The sequence below is a fragment of the Cherax quadricarinatus genome, unplaced genomic scaffold (genome assembly GCF_038502225.1).
Source record: "Cherax quadricarinatus isolate ZL_2023a unplaced genomic scaffold, ASM3850222v1 Contig127, whole genome shotgun sequence".
Classification (NCBI taxonomy): Eukaryota; Metazoa; Arthropoda; class Malacostraca; order Decapoda; family Parastacidae; genus Cherax; species Cherax quadricarinatus.
The window spans coordinates 160,842-177,121 of record NW_027195153.1 but is presented as its reverse complement, the minus strand read 5'-3'; the positions used below and the strand labels follow the sequence as shown (position 1 = coordinate 177,121).

The following is a 16,280-nucleotide window of genomic DNA, read 5'->3' as shown; positions in this document are numbered from 1 at the left end:
GAGAAACAAAGACAGACTAAGACACAAATGCATGGGATACTTTGTGTGGGCGCTTGAGTGGCCGAGTCACGTGGAGGCATTTCGTACAGACCATTTTCAACTCTACGAAAAGTGAGTGAATGTACAAAAACTGGGACAAAATTTTGATGAAAAAAGTCATCGAAAACCGAATCCTACGAAAACTGGAGCATACGAAAACCGAGGTTCCACCATATTTATTTTAATTAGGAGGAAGCACTAAACTCATATGGGTCATATAGAGCCTGGAGAATGGGAGACATTTGGGTTCAGTCAAGTTCCTTGGATCAAGAGCCCCATGCTTATCCGTATCAAGGGACTTCCCTTGAAAAGACAAGTATTAATAATATGGTGAATAAGAGAAACTATATGAAATTTACCTAAATACTTCCTTAACAAATGCCTTAAGGTAATGCAATTTGTTGATGATTTGAACAGTTATTGGAGCATCTGGGTCCACGTGACTTTTAATTTCATCATAGAGTCGTTCTTGAATGCTTGGATTCAGTGCTAAACAATGAAGATTACCAATAAGTGTTGGAGCAGTCTGAAAAATAATGATTTTCAGTACAAAACATGTAAGGTTTTATCATATTTGCAATAATATGTACAACCCAAATGGATCATTCAGCACTGCCAGGTATTACTGTATATTACATAACAAACATACATACTTCTTCTTTCAACAAACTGGCCGTATCCCACCGAAGAAGGGTGGCCCAAAAAGAAAAACAAGTTTCTCTTTTTAGCTTTAATGTATACAGGAGAAGGGGTTATTAGCCACTTGCTCCCGGCATTTTAGTCGCCTCCAATGACATGCATGGCTTACTGAGGAAGAATTCTGTTCCACTTCTCCATGGAGTATACATACATACATACATACATACATACATACATACATACATACATACATACATACACACAAATGAACATAATATACATAACACCCCAACACACACACATAGTGAGAGTGTGAGTGTCAGCGAGAGTGTGAGTGAGAGTGTGAGTGTGAGTGAGAGTGAGTCAGTGAGTGTGAGTGTGTACTTACCTATTTGTGGTTGCACGGGTCGAGACATAGCTTCTGGCCCTGCCTTTTCACTGGTCGCTACTAGGTTCCTGCCTCCACTACATCATATGCCAGACTGTTCCACTTCCTGACAACTCTGTGACTAAAGAAATACTTTCTAACATCTCTTTGACTCATCTGAGTCTTCAGCTTCCAATTATGACCCCTTGTTTTTGTGTGCCATTTCTGGAAGATCCTGTCTCTGTCCACCCTGTCAATTCCTCGCAGTATTTTGTTTGTCATTATATGTCTCCCCTACCCTCCTGTTCTCCAGTGTCGTCAGGCTGATTTCCCTTAACCTTTCTTCGTAGGACATTTCCCCTGATCTCTGGAACTAGCCTTGTTGCAAACTTTTGCACTTTCTCTAATTTCTTGACATGCTTGACCAGGTGTGGGTTCCAGACTGGTGCTGTATACTACAGTGTAGGCCTGAGGTATGGGAACGCTATCCTCAGGTTTGCCAGGTGCCCATTTGCTGCAGCAGTTATCTGGTTGATGTGAGCTTCAGATGTGCTCGGTATTATACTCACCCCAAGATCATTCTCCCTGAGTGAGGTTTGCAGTCTTTGGCCACCTATCCTATACTCTGTCTGCAGTCTTCTTTGCCCTTCCCTCATCTTCATGACTTTGCATTTGGCAGGGTTAAATTCGAGGAGCCAGTTGCTGGACCAAGTTTCCAGCCTATCTAGGTCTCTTTGTATTCCTGCCTGGTCCTCATCTGATTGAATTCTTCTCATTAACTTCTCATCATCTGCAAACAGGGATATTTCTGTGTCTATCCCTTCTTTCATGTCATTCACATACACCAAAAATAGCACTGGTCCTAGGACTGACCCCTGTGGAACCCAGCTCATCACAGGCACCCACTGTGATTCATTGCAGTGCCCATCCTGTTTTACGTGCCTGATCCTCTAGCATTTACACTAATCTCTTGTAAGAAACTGTATCGAAGGCCTTCTTGCAGTCCAAGAAAATGCAATCTACCCACCCCTCTCTTTCTTATCTTACTTCTGTTACGTTGTCATAAAACTCCAGTAGGTTTGTGACCACAGGATTCGCCTTTGCACGAATCTGTGCTGATTGTCGTTTATAAGCTTATTCCATTATAGGTGCTCCACCACTCTCCTCCTGATAATCTCCATGACTTTGCATACTATACACGTCAGTGACACTGGTCTACAGTTTAGTGCCTCGTTTCTGTCTCCATTCTTAAAAATGGGGACTACATTTCCCATCTTCCATACCTCAGGTAGTTGCCAAGTTTCAATGGATGTGTTGAAAATTGTGGTTAGTTGTACACACAACGTCCGGTTCCACCGCCTTTGAGATATCAAGGTCACTCAGCAGCTTCTTCACTTCCTCCTCGGTTGTGTGTATTTCATGCAACACTTGTTGGTATATCCCTTGTTGGTGTACCCCTCTATCCTGACCTACCGGAGACCTTTCTGTCTTCACTGTAAATACTTCCTAACATCTCATGTTGAGTTCCTAAAATACTTCTTGGTCGTTTCTTGTGAGCTCCGCACCTTCTTTCCTCGGCCTGATTACCTGGTCCTTGATTGTTGTCTTCTTCCTGATGTGGCTATTCAACAGCTTTGTGTGTGTATGTGTGTGTGTGTAACAAGGGGTCACAATAGGAAGGTGAAGACTCAGATGAGTCAGAGAGACGCTAGGAAGTATTTCTTCAATCATAGAACTGTCAGGAAGTGGAATAGTCTAGAAAATGATGTAATGGAGGCAGGAACCATACATAGTTTTAAGAAGAGGTATGATGAAGCTCATGGAGCATGGAGAGGACCTAGTAGCGATCAGCGAAGAGGTGGGACCAGGAGTTATGACTCAATTCATGTAACCACAAATAGGTGAGTACAGAGTCTTGCAAGTTGAATACTACTATTCCTCTCAATCTATTCAAGCTTATGATCAGTTGGAATATTGTACTGTATGCATTACAGTATACAGTATGCTACTGTATAAACATTTAAAAATATAGTAAAATTTTTATAAATGGTGCCAAGGTGACATTAAAACAATATATAAAGATGTTGACACAAACCTACTACCAGTATATGTAGTATGTTTGAAATAGCAGTAAGGGGTGGCTCCTCGATAACTGACCAATTTGATTAATTATCTAGTTGTAGGAATGGAACTCAAGTTGCTAAATAAGAAGTGCCTGTATTATCAATATAGCCTCTCCTCACATAGCGACGTACTTGTTTACTGACGCCTCGGACTTACTATGGGCTCTCTGACCAGTATTCATTCCTGATTTCCTTCATTCTGCTTACAATATACAGTACACTACTGTACAAACATTTAAAAATATAACAGAAATTTTATAAATGGTGGAAAGGTGACATTAAAACAATATCCTAGAAGAATGACACAAACCCACTACCATTTGAGTATGCTCCTCACTCAGCGACGAATTCATTTACCGACGTGGTCATAGGAACGAAACTCCATCGTTAAGTGAGGAGAGGCTGTATTATAGTGTATATACCCTAATTTACATAAGTGCTTACTGTAGAAAGACCATCAGAGAAGAGAGACAAGGTGAGGGTGATGACATCCTTCTCAGAGAGTTCCTTACGAGACATGAGGTATGTGAGGAAGTTGAACTGGCCATCTACAAGCTTCTTTTCTTTTATGAGATCCTTGATCTCATCCATCGTCTCTCTGATGAACTTAATTGACACTCTAGAATATTAAATTCAAAACACATTATTTAGAAGTAGAATGATAAAATTAAAATTGTATAGAAATATAGGATGGGGTATGTATACTTTACAATATATATATAGTATAATTAAGATGGTAAATTCATCGGCCAACAATAGTTTCAGTTCATGTTTAAAAACAGGTGCTTCTAACTAATTTTGGGATGCTTAATAGTCAACTACTGCTGGATACTGGTGCAGGAAAGCGATGCTGAACATAAGTTAAATAGCCTGAAAACTGTGGCATAAATCAGCGTGTATAACTGTATGGAAATTTCTGTTATTTTTATTATGCCTACATATAATGAAATTATGTTAAGGAAAATTAGATTTTGTCATTGTATGCACCACACTTAATACAGGTCGGCTATCACTAATCTGGCAATCAGTAATCCGGTTTCATTAGTAATCCGGCACTAATTTTGGCTAGCATAATTTCAAATTTCCAGGGTTGCCACACCAATCTGTTGTTACTGTTGGGTTCGCCTGGAGAAGGTTTTGGGGGTCAATGCCCCCGCGCCTAGCTCTGAGACCAGGCCTCATGGTGGATCTGGGTCTTATCAACCAAGTTGTTATTGCTGGCCACATGCTAACTGACATATGAACCACAGCCAGTTGGTCAGGTGTTGACTTTACGTCCAGCGCTTTTTGAAGACAGCCAGGGGTCTATTGGTAATCTCTCTTATGTATGCAGGGAGGCAGTTGAACAGTCTTGGGCCCCAGACACATACTGCGGTGTCTCTCAATGTACTTATAGAGCCCCTGCTTTTCATCTGGGGAATGTTGCACCTCCTGCCGAGTCTTTTGCTTTCATAGGGAGTGATTTTCATGCGCAGGTTTTCTACCAATCCCTCCAGGACCTTCCAAGTGTATATTATCATGTATCCCCTTCTCTGCATTCCAGGGTTTACAGATCAAGGACCTTCAACCGTTCCCAGTAATTTAGGTGCCTTGTCATACTTATGTATGCTGTGATAGTTCTTTGTACACTCTCCAGGTCTACAATGTCGCCAGCCTTGAAGAGGGCCGTTAGCATACAGCAGTATTCCAGCCAAGAGAGAACAAACGATTTGAAGAGGATCATCATGGGAGTGGCGTCCCTAGTTTTGAAGATTCTCATTATCAATCCTATCATTTTCCTAGCCGATGAGGTAAATACATTGTTGTGATCTTTGAAGGCGATATCCTCTGACATTATCACTCCCAGGTCTTTCACATTTCTTTTTCACTCTATTGTATGGTTAGAATTTGTCATATACCCTGATACATTTTTAATTTCCTCAAGTTTTCCATATATGAGAAGTTGAAATTTCTCCTCATTGAACTTCATATTGTTTTGAGTGGCCCATTCGAAGATTTGGTTGATGTCTGCTTGGAGTCTTGTCTTGCGGTGTCTTTGATGGAGGTCACTGCCATGGCAATCCGGGTGTCATCCGCAAAACAAGACACAGAGCTATGGCTTATGTCTCTGTCTGTCAGAAATGATAATGAGGAATAGAATGGGAGCGAGTACTGTGCTTTGTGGAACAGAACTTTTCACCGTGGCTGCCTGGGACTTTCCTCTGTTTACTATTACACTTTGTGTTCTATTTGTCAAGAAGTTATAAATCCATCTACCAACTTTTCATGTTATTCCTTTATTACGCATTTTGTGTGCTATTACACCATAGTCACACTTGTCGAAAGCTTTCGCAAAGTCTGTGTATACTACAACTGTATTTTGTTTATCCTCAACAGCATCCAGGACCTTGTTATAATGGTCCAGTAGCTGGGACAGGCAGGAGCGACCTGCTCTAAACCCGTGTTGCCCTGGGTTGTGTAATTGATGGGTATCTAGGTGGTTGGCGATCTTGCTTCTTAGAACCCTCTCAAAGATTATGATAAGGGAAATTGGTGCTATCGGTCTGTAGTTCTTTGCAATTGCTTTACTGCCACCTTTGTGGTGTGAGGCTATGTCTGTTGTTTTTAGTGTGTGTGGGATGACCCCTGTGTCCATGCTCCCACTCCATAGAATGCTGAAGGCACGTGATAAAGGCTTCTTGCAATTCTTGATGAACACGGAGTTCCATGAGTCTGGGCCTGGGGCAGAGTGCATGGGCATGTCATTTATTGCCTTTCCAAAGTTTTGTGGAGTTAGGATAATATCCAAGATTTTGAGATGTTCAAATTCTGGGTTTTGTTCATTAATAATTCACTTGGATTTTCGACCCTTAGTCTGGGCAGCGGTTCGCTCAACACTGAGGACATGGATATCTCACTCATTTCTTGGCTGTCATCTGTGTATGTCCCATTCCGCCTAAGCAGGGGCCCAATACTGGATGTTATTTTTTCCTTAGATTTGGCATAAGAGAAAAAACATTTTGGGTTTTTTCAATTTCCTTTAAGGGTTTCAGTACTTCTTGTGATTCTTGTCTCTTGTAAGATTCCTTCAGCTCGAGTTCGATATTTTCAGTTTCATGGACCAGTGCCTCTCGCCGTATATCAGATATATTGGCCCCTTTCAGCAGCTCTGTGACTCTTTACCTTCGTCTGTATTGAGAGCATCTCTCTCTTTCTAGTTTACATCTTCTCCTCTTCTGTTTCTTAATGGAATGTGTCTTGAGCAGCTCCCAAGAACCACAGAGTTCATTTTTTAAAGGCAAATGTTCGGATCTATCTTGTTTGGAATATCTTCCTAGCTGGTTTCATTTAGGACATGGTTGACTTGATCCCATTGTATGTTTTTGTTATTAAAATTGAATTTTGTGAAGAGACCTTCATGACTGATCACATTTTGCTGGTCAGGAGCCCTGTGCATACATGTCTGTACCTTTATTATGTTGTTATCTGAGTGTATTGCTTATGATATGGTTATATTACAAATCAGATTGTCATTGTTAGTGAAGATGAGGTCCAGCTTATTTTCTAGTCTTGTAGGCTTTAATATTTGCTGGTTTAAGGTGAATTTGGTGCAGAGATTTAATTGTTCATGTGCGTGTGAATTTTCATCTGAGCTGCCTCCCGGGGTGATCTCTGCTAAAACATTGTTTGCTATACTCCTCCATTCTATGTGTCTCAAGTTGAAATCTCCTAGTGGTAAGATGTCTGGGGCAGGAGTTGGGAGATTTTCCAGACATTGGTCAATTTTCTAAAGTTGCTCCTGGAAATGCTGGGAAGTTGCATCTGGAGGCTAGTATACCACCACAATGACAAGGCTTTGGTTTATAATCTTTACCGCCAAAACTTGAACTACATCATTTGAGTTGTTTAGTAGTTCTATTGCATCTGTATAGGTTATAACCTGGGATCCATATATCGTTGTCATAATGGTCCTTTATGTGGGTCTCTGTGAATGCTGCAAACATTGCATTTGACTCCGTGAACAGTCCCTTGATGTATTGAATTTTGTTGTTTTTTGACAGGTTTACACCCTATATATTTGCAAAGACAAATGTCGTTATATTGGTGGAATTTAGGGGGAGTTTATTTGCTGGCTCTAATATCTGTTGTTCTGGAGTTCTGTTCCAGAAGTGTTTTCAGTTGGTGTAGGATTATTGTAATTTTTTGCCAGTCGTTTTTTTCCTCCTGGCCTTAAGGGCAAGGAGGGAAAAAAAAAACTGTCCCTGGAAAGGTTGTGGCTCCCCTCTGTTGTTTCCAGTAGTCTGGCTGGTCTGTGTCTTCTTGTCCCCTTTAGATGATGTGCCTGGCAGTATGCGTTGTAGCATTTTCTTTCATGGACTGGTGAGTGACACATTTTTGTATGAAATAAGTTACAGGAGAAGTTGCACTTTCCGGTTGTCATGTGGGTGTGGCATATTTTGGGATGGTCAAAGGTGCATGTCCTACCTGTTTTACGAGATATACCGTGCCTGCAGATACCCAAGACATAGATAGTATTTGCATAGATTGGGCTTCTGTTCCTAGGATTCCTTGTAGCTGCATTCGCTGCTGGTGCACTTTTTTCTGTTTCCTCTTTATCTATCACCCCTGTATGGACATCAGTGCTTCTACCAGGTTTTGCTGGTACTATCTTGACGCTATTCCCTGAGGCATCATCCCCTTTTGTTCCATCTCCAGCAGTATCACTATTTTGTACGTCTGTGAAATGAATAGCGTTGTCTTGTTTCATCACCAGGGCCAGTGTCTTCTTTTGGTTCACTGTCCTACAGGACAACACTAGCACCCTCAGGAGCACTGTCGTTCCAGACAGCCACGTTCAAACCACCTATCTGTCATACCATGCTGACATATCTTTCAAGAAGGATCTTTCACTGGTGTTCTTGTATATATTTTGATAATTACCGACAATATGTAAAGTAAGAGGACACAAGTACAACTAATGTGACATTTTATTGTCGCAACGTTTGGCTCTCCAGGAGCTTTGTCAAACCATTACAAACAGTACTTGGACACAGAGGGGCATATATAGGCTTAGAGTGAGGTGCAATACTAGTGGTAGTAGTAGTAGTAGTAGTGATACAAGTTGTAGTAGTAGTAGTAGTAATACAATATGGTAGAACAATTAACTTGCACATGAGTAAAAGGATATAAAAGCTATTACTTGGGTAACATAAAAAAAATAGGTTAGACAAATATTTCTGTTGGAAGCTGGATTAGAGAAGGACTGTTTCAAAGTTCATTCTCTGTAATGTGCTTGTGTAGTATTAGCAAGAGAGACTATGTGATGGCAGAGTTTACTGTTTTCAGGAGGATTCTTGCTAAGACTTCAGAGATGGTGAAGCTGCCTTTGTTTTGTTTAATTGTATTAGAAACAGCGATTCGTGATGATTCAAGGCACTTGCGTCTGCGGAAATTAGTTCCTTTGATTACTACTTGGGCATCCCTGAATTTCGTGAGATGATTGGTGGAATTCCGGTGTTGTACGCAGGCGTTGTTCGAGTTATCGTTCCAACAGGCATAAATGTGTTCATTGAGGCGGGTGTCGAGGTTTCTTGCTGTTTCATCTACATAAATCTTGTCGCAGCCTCCACAGGGTATAGTGTGAACCCCTGCGTTGACTGGTTCGTGGTGCTTTGATTTTGTTCTGGTTAGGTCCTTTATTGAAGTGCTGGAAGAGATGGCGACTCTAGTGTTAGCTTGTGAAAGTACTTTAGAAACGTTCAGTGCAACCTCTCTGTTGGGAAGAATTATAACTTTGATAAATTAGACACATATGCAACACTTGGGTATCTTTAATGAGGAAAGTTTCGCCACACAATGGCTTCATCAGTCCATGAAGTACAGGTCACCACCATCAATGGTGACCTGTTCTTAGCTCTGTGAAGACTTGTCTGTGTGCTCTCTGTGAATCTGAACCAAGATGTCCTCTCAAGAGCAACTCTACCAGTAGCTAAATGAAGAGCTTAGGGTCGCTAAGCTGGAGAGTAACGGAGGAGAACAAGAGGATTCGTAGTAATCCTCCTGTTGTGAGTCCTCAGGTTAAGAGGGGAACCTGGTCAGTGGCCGGGCAACATGGAACCAACCCATTTTCGGTCCTACCTTACGAATGTGGTTTGTCTACTGGGAACGTCACAACGAGTACCAAGGAAGCATTGTCAGACTTGAGTGAGACATCCCTTGAAACCCCAACGAAGACCATCGAGAACGTCACGACGAATTCCACAAGTGAAGGTAAGAACATTGTTTTAGTTGGAGACATTCAGGTTAAGTTTATGGATAGGGCCTTTTGTCTTAGGGACAGGAAGAGGAGGCAGAGGGTATGTTTTCCTGGGGCTGGGATGGGGGATATTGTTAGCTGTTTGGACGACATCATGAAAGGTAATGGGAGCAATCCTATTATCTGCCTCAGTGCAGGAGGCAAAAATGTTGGCAGATGTAGTAGTAAGGACCTGTTAGCAGGTATAGGTCAGCAATAGAGATAATTAGGAGAAAGAGTGGGAACCCTGTCATATGTAGTATTTTGCCAAGGAGAGGAGTTGGAAACGAATGGTTATCCAGGGCAACCAGTGTCAATTGCTGGCTAAACAAATACTGTAAGGAAAATGCAGTAACATTCATTAACAACTGGGACCTCTCCTATGGCAGAAATGACATGTATGCCAGGGATGGGGTTCGCTTATCTCGGTCTGGGGTGGGGGCACTGGCAACTGCAGTAGAAGGGAGCTGTTGGGGCTATAAACTAGGAATAGTTAGTGGTATGGGTTTTGGCGGGAATACAGTGAAGCCCCAGTGTAGCAATATTATGAGTTTTAGGGGAAGTAGTAATAGGCAGAATGAGGTGGATATTGGAAAGCCAGTGGCACTAGGTGTCAAGGACAGTAATAGGTTTCGTGGAAAAACAGAAATGAGCAGGAAGTGTAAAGAGAAAGGAGGGTCTTTAAAAATATATTATGCTAATAGCTGTAGTGCTAGGAATAAGATGGACGAGTTGAGATTAGTTGCTAGTGCAGATAACATTGATGTATTTGCAATCACTGAGACATGGTTTCAATAAAAAAGTCGGAATATGCCTGCAGAATGTCACATTCAGGGTTTTAAATTGTTCCAAGTAGATAGAAGTATCGGTAAGGGGGGTGGGGTGGCACTGTATGTCCGAGATCGCTTGAACTATTGCATAAAAACGGGTATTAAGTCTGAAGTAACACAGAGTCTGGATAAAGTTTTCAGAGGGGAACGAAAAATTTATTCTAGGAGTGATATACCGTCCCCCAAACGTAGATAGGGACCAAGAGAGATTACTATGGGAGGAAATTGTTAAGGCCACAAGGCACGATAATGTAATTCTAGGGGACTTTAACTTTAGTCAGATTGATTGGAATTTCTTGACTGAGAATTTAGAATCAAATGACTTCTTAGAAGTAGTTCAGGATTGTTTTTTGAAGCAGTTTGTGACAGAACCTACAAGGGGAAATAACCTGCTTGACTTGGTTCTGGCAAACAAGAAAACCCTTGTTAATAATTTAGAAATTACAGAGAAACTCGGCACAAACGATCACAAATCAATTACCTTTAGCATTGAATGGGAGTATGACAGTAGGGATAACAGTAATGGTCCCAGATTTTCGCTTAGCAGATTACAATGGGCTTAGAGATCACTTATCTGTTGACTGGGGTAACGAAGAGAGCTATCAATATGACAGCCTTCTGAGCACTATACATGCTGCCCAAAAAACATTTATCCCGTATAAAGAAATTAGATCGAATAAAAATGACCCAAAGTGGATGAATAATAGGCTCAAATATCTTTTAGGGCAGACGAAAGGAATTTATAGACGTATCAAAAGAGGTGAGGGTCATCTTATGAATCAATATATTGACATTAAGAGGGACGTTAAAAAGGGAATAAGAAAAGCTAAACGGGAGTATGAAATTAAAGTTGCTAGGGATTCGAAAACTAACCCAAAAAGTTTTTTCCAGGTGTATAGAACAAAAGTTACAGATAAGACAGGTTCCCTTAAAAATAACTATGGGCATCTTACTGACAAAGAGAACGAAATATGCTTGATTTTAAATAATTATTTTCTCTCGGTTTTTACACAGGAATACAATAACAATATCCCAGTAATTAATTTTTATAGTGGGCCTGAAGAAGATAAATTATGTAACATCACAGCCACTAGTGAAATGGTTATGAAACAAATAGACCGACTGAAACAAAATAAATCGCCGTGTCCTGATGAACTTTTTTCAAGGGTTTTTAAGGAATGCAAAATGGAACTCTGTGAACCAATAACTAATATTTTTAATATATCTCTTCAAACAGGTGTAATGTCTGATTTTAGATTTTAGATTTTGCCACCGAAGTGGCTGTTTATTGTGCACCCCATATCCATCCAGTGGACGGTAGCGCGAGAGCATATGGATACACAAAAGGCCTAGGAACTAGGCCCCAAAGGGTTAACAGGAATACATATGGATTTATATCTACATATCTATAGTTCACTTATCTGTTACAAGCAAATTTAGGAAATTTGCTTAGTATATCTGGTATCTTATTTTCATTAATAAGATATCTTGACATGTCTCTGTATTCCTTAATAAGTGGACAATTAAGCACATAGTGTTCAAGAGAGTGACCATATGCCTGATCACATAATTTACATTTAGTTTGATCATCATCTGTGTGTCTCCCAAACTGCCAGAAGTACTTGTAACCAAGCCTAAGCCTGGCCACTACAACATCAGTCAGTCTGTTCACATTGCAAGTTGCTCCATAAACATACTTATCTACGTTCATGTTATCATAATGGGTTATAGATCTACTCAGGCTTCTAACTGCATTCCTATAACAATCATTTTCATTATTTACTTCTCTCCTAATATTATTCCTAATGCTAGACACAGTTATACCAAAGTTATATTCTACATTCTCCTTCTGGATACTCTTCTTGGCTAACATATCAACTTTATCATGAAGGAATAATCCAATGTGTGATGGGATCCATAGCAATTGTACATTAATTCCTTTGTCCCTAATTTTTGAGTATCTATACCTGGCTTCCCCAATGAGCATGTTGTTGGAGTCATTATATGAGTCAAGAGCCTTCAATGATGACATAGAATCAGTAATGATGATACAGTCAAGCTCAGTGTCATAGGTTAGCTTTAGCGCCATTAGGATTGCAAACAATTCAGTTTGCAGTGTAGACGCCCAGTTGTTAATTCTTATGCCTAACTCCACAAATTTATTATCGTTCTTAACTAGGGAGGTGGCAACAAGAGCAGATGCAGCCCTGCCAGAAGACTCCTGTTTAGATCCATCAGTGTATATAACTTGTGATAACTTATTACTACCAGCTAGGTGAGAAATTTCTTCTTGAGCAGTTGCTCTAAGAAGAGATTTAAGGAAGGGATTACTAGCAATGAGCTTCTTGGGAGGGACTTGTAGGTATGTGATATTAAATGAACACATCTTCCATGGAGGGGTGAAATGCTCTTGTTGCCTACAGTGATACAGTTCATGCAGGTTATAAAACTTAATGCAATTGCACGTTTTCACAATCCATTTAGATCTGTGTGTATTTACCTCTAGACACTTGGTAAGATTCACTGTGACAGTGTCTGGTTCGTTTCTCAACATTCTAATACCGAGTACAGTGTTAATTTCAACAATCCTATCACTGATACTAGAAATATCAAGCTCCTTCCTCATGTTAAGAACTTTTGTAGATCTGGGACAGCCAAGAATAATCCTGAGAGCTTCATTTTGCATTAACTCCAAGGGTCGGAGAGAACTTTCTCTAGCTAATATCAACATGGGAGCAGCATAATCAATTAAGGACCTAACATAGGCTATGTACATCATTCTCACGATTCTCACATTAGCACCATAGTTGGGATTGTAGCCAGCAACAGCTTTGAGAGCATTTAGCCTAGCTTTGCATTTCTTGTTTAGTTGTGGTATAGTGGATTTGTTAAAGGGTACATCTACACCAAGATATCTGTAAGTTTTAACGTAGCTAATGATTTCACCCTGCAAATAGATGGGTGGGGGATGTCGTTTGCTTGTTAATATCTTTGTTTTAGAGGAAGATATTATGAGGCCTAGTCGATTACAAATTGCTTGAACTTCATTAAGAATGGTATTCATCTTCTTATGCCCTGTTGTATGGATCATGATATCATCAGCATAGCTTATAGCTATATGTTTAGGTGAGGCAGGTAGAGCATTTAGGAGAGCATTAATCAGAATATTAAATAGCATGGGACTAAGAACTCCTCCCTGCGGTGTACCTAAAGACATTTCTTTAGAATCACTTCTGAAGCCTTAGTAAAGGACAGAGGATACTCTATTTGACAGGTATCCTATTATCCAGCAGAGTAAGCTACCACCAATATTCATTTTGGCTAGTTCATGTAGTATAACGGTTCTGTTCGCAATATCAAATGCAAATTTTAGATCAAGAAAAGTGGTAAAACTAGTAGAGGTGTGTGCAGTGAGAAAGGTGGAAATACAGTTCTGCACACATTTACCTTTCATGAACCCATAGAGGTAGGGGGAAGGTTGGTGTCTGATTCTGTAGTACAGTCTGTTAAGGATCATTCTTTCAAAAGTTTTACAAAGACAACTAGTTGTAATGTCTGATATGTGGAAGATGGCTAATGTAATTCCTATTTTTAAAGCAGGAGACAAGTCGATACCGTCAAATTACCGGCTGATAAGCCTGGCATCAATTGTAGGCAAATTGCTAGTCAATTATAGCTGAGATTATAAGAAGCCATTTGGATAAGCATAATCTGATTAATGATACTCAGCATGAATTCACGAGAGGCCGTTCTTGTCTAACTAATTTATTAACTTTTTTTCAGTAAAGCTTTTGAGGCTGTTGATCACGATAAAGAATTTGATATTGTTTATTTAGATTTTAGTAAGGCTTTTGATAGAGCACCGCACCAAAGACTGTTAAAGAAAATGGCAGTTCATGGCATTGGGGGAAAAGTGCTTTCATGGATCGAGTCATGGTTCACAGACAGGAAGCAGAGAGTGTGTATAACTGGGGTTAAATCCAAGTGGGGATCTGTAACAAGTGGGGTTCCACAGGGATCAATCTTGAGCCCGTTGTTGTTTATGTATATCAGTGACCTTGATGAGAGAATTACAAGTGATATGAGCAAATTCGCCTATGATACAAAGATAGGTAGGATAATTGATTCAAACGAAGATATCAGGGAACTTCAGGAGAATTTAGATAAACTAAGTACCTGGTTAGAAAAGTGGCAGATGCAGTTCAATGTAGATAAAAGCTCGGGAGTGTCCACAGCCCTAGTATTCATAAGTTAAATAATGTAGAAGTTAGCCATACAGACTGCGAAGTGTTCAGCCTCTAGGTGTTCCATGAACTGTGTAAATTTCAACTGTTTTTCTTTCAGTAACAGGCTCTACAAACAAACCTATGGCATGGGAATGGGGTCCCCCATCAGTGCCATCTTAGCCAACTTGTACACATAACACCTAGAGGCTGAACACTTTGCCAGCATCATCCCTTCAACCGTCACTTGGTTGCGTTACGTGGACGACGTCCTCGTAATAACTCCCAAACGTTTTGATGCACAAAATCTTCAGGCAAGGCTCAATGCAGTTGAACCAGCGATCCAGTTTACCCTAGAAGAAGAGTCCAATGATAAGCTACCTTTTCTAGACGTCCTCATTCACAAAGTAGATAGCAACCTAAGATTTAAAGTTTACCGGAAACCTACAAATAAAAATGATCTCAGGATTGTAGATGAATGGTTCAGAGAACCGACACATTGATAAATCATACACATGTGCAAATCTTGGGTATCTTTATTGAGGAAACGTTTCGCCACACAGTGGCTTCATCAGTCCATACAAAGGAGAATGATGAAGAACAGAAGGAGTTTAAGGTAATCAGTCCCTAAGCCTTGAGTCGATGTGGTCAGTCCATCAGTCTTGAAAAGAATACAGCACCTGCACCTCTCCGTAGGCAGGAGAGGTGCAGTAGTCGTAGGTGGTGTCACATTTGACCAATGTGGAAGTAGGTCGTGCCCAAGGGTTAGGCAACCGAATAATTCCCACGTATTAAGATCCCAAGAAGTTGCAGTGTCAAATGTAACACCACCTACGACTGCTGCACCTCTCCTGCCTACGGTATATAAACTACTTCTCCGCAGATATGCTGTATTCTTTTCAAGATTGATGGACTGCCGCATCGACTCAAGGCTGAGGGACTGATTACCTCAAACTCCTCCTGTTATTCACCATTCTCCTTTGTATGGACTGATGAAGCCACACAGTGGCTTCATCAATAAAGATACAAAAGAGTTGCACATGCGTCTAATTTATCAAAAATGATCTCACACACTTATTTTCCAGTCAAGATACTAAGACCAAAAGAGGCATCATCATCGTATTTTTCCTAAGAGCATAACGAATTTGTAGTTCTGTGTTTCTTGACGAGGAATGTATATACAGTCACCAAACTTTCACTGATTTACATTTTCCTTCTTTTTTCAACAAAGATTGCAAGAAAAGAGCTCTTCAGATCATTAATTCTCCACTCACCAACACCACTCCTAACAAAGTTATAATTCTTCCCAACAGCCAGGTTGCACTGAACATTTCTAAAGTACTTTCACAAGCTAACACTAGAGTCGCCATCGCTTCCAGCACTTCAATTAAGGATCTAACCAGGACAAAATCCAAGCACCACGAACCAGTCAATGCAGGGGTTTACACTATACCCTGTTGTTAGGTAAGACACATATGCAACAGTTAGGTATCTTTATTTCGAAACGTTTCGCCTACACAGTAGGCTTCTTCAGTCGAGTTCAACTTCGACAACCTCTACTAGTGAGAACGGCTGGATTTGAGAGGGACCTGACCTCCCAGCATCTGAGTTCTTACCTCTTCTAGTGACCTACGTCTCACCTCTTGGCGCTATAAAAGTGCTCCATCCTGTCACTTCATCTCCATATTGTTTCATTCCATGGAACAATGCTCTTCTCCAGACTGAGGGACTGACCACCTCAAAACTTTAAGGGTGATGGACTGATTACATCGTCTTCAAGTATCT

At 40.5% G+C, this 16,280-nt stretch overlaps 1 protein-coding gene across 3 annotated transcripts in view; it reads right to left on the bottom strand.

Moving 5' to 3' along the window:
• The window catches only part of LOC128693588 (probable cytochrome P450 CYP44), a 221,016-nt gene that overhangs the window by 56,607 nt on the left and 148,129 nt on the right, over positions 1-16,280 (bottom strand). For all 3 annotated transcript variants that reach the window (XM_070080067.1, XM_070080066.1, XM_053783389.2), the window contains exons 8-9: positions 3,613-3,787; positions 399-565 (exon numbers count right to left, since the gene is read on the bottom strand). In XM_070080067.1, the coding sequence (XP_069936168.1) occupies positions 399-565; positions 3,613-3,787 (342 nt within the window). The remainder of the gene's footprint in view (positions 1-398; positions 566-3,612; positions 3,788-16,280) is intronic.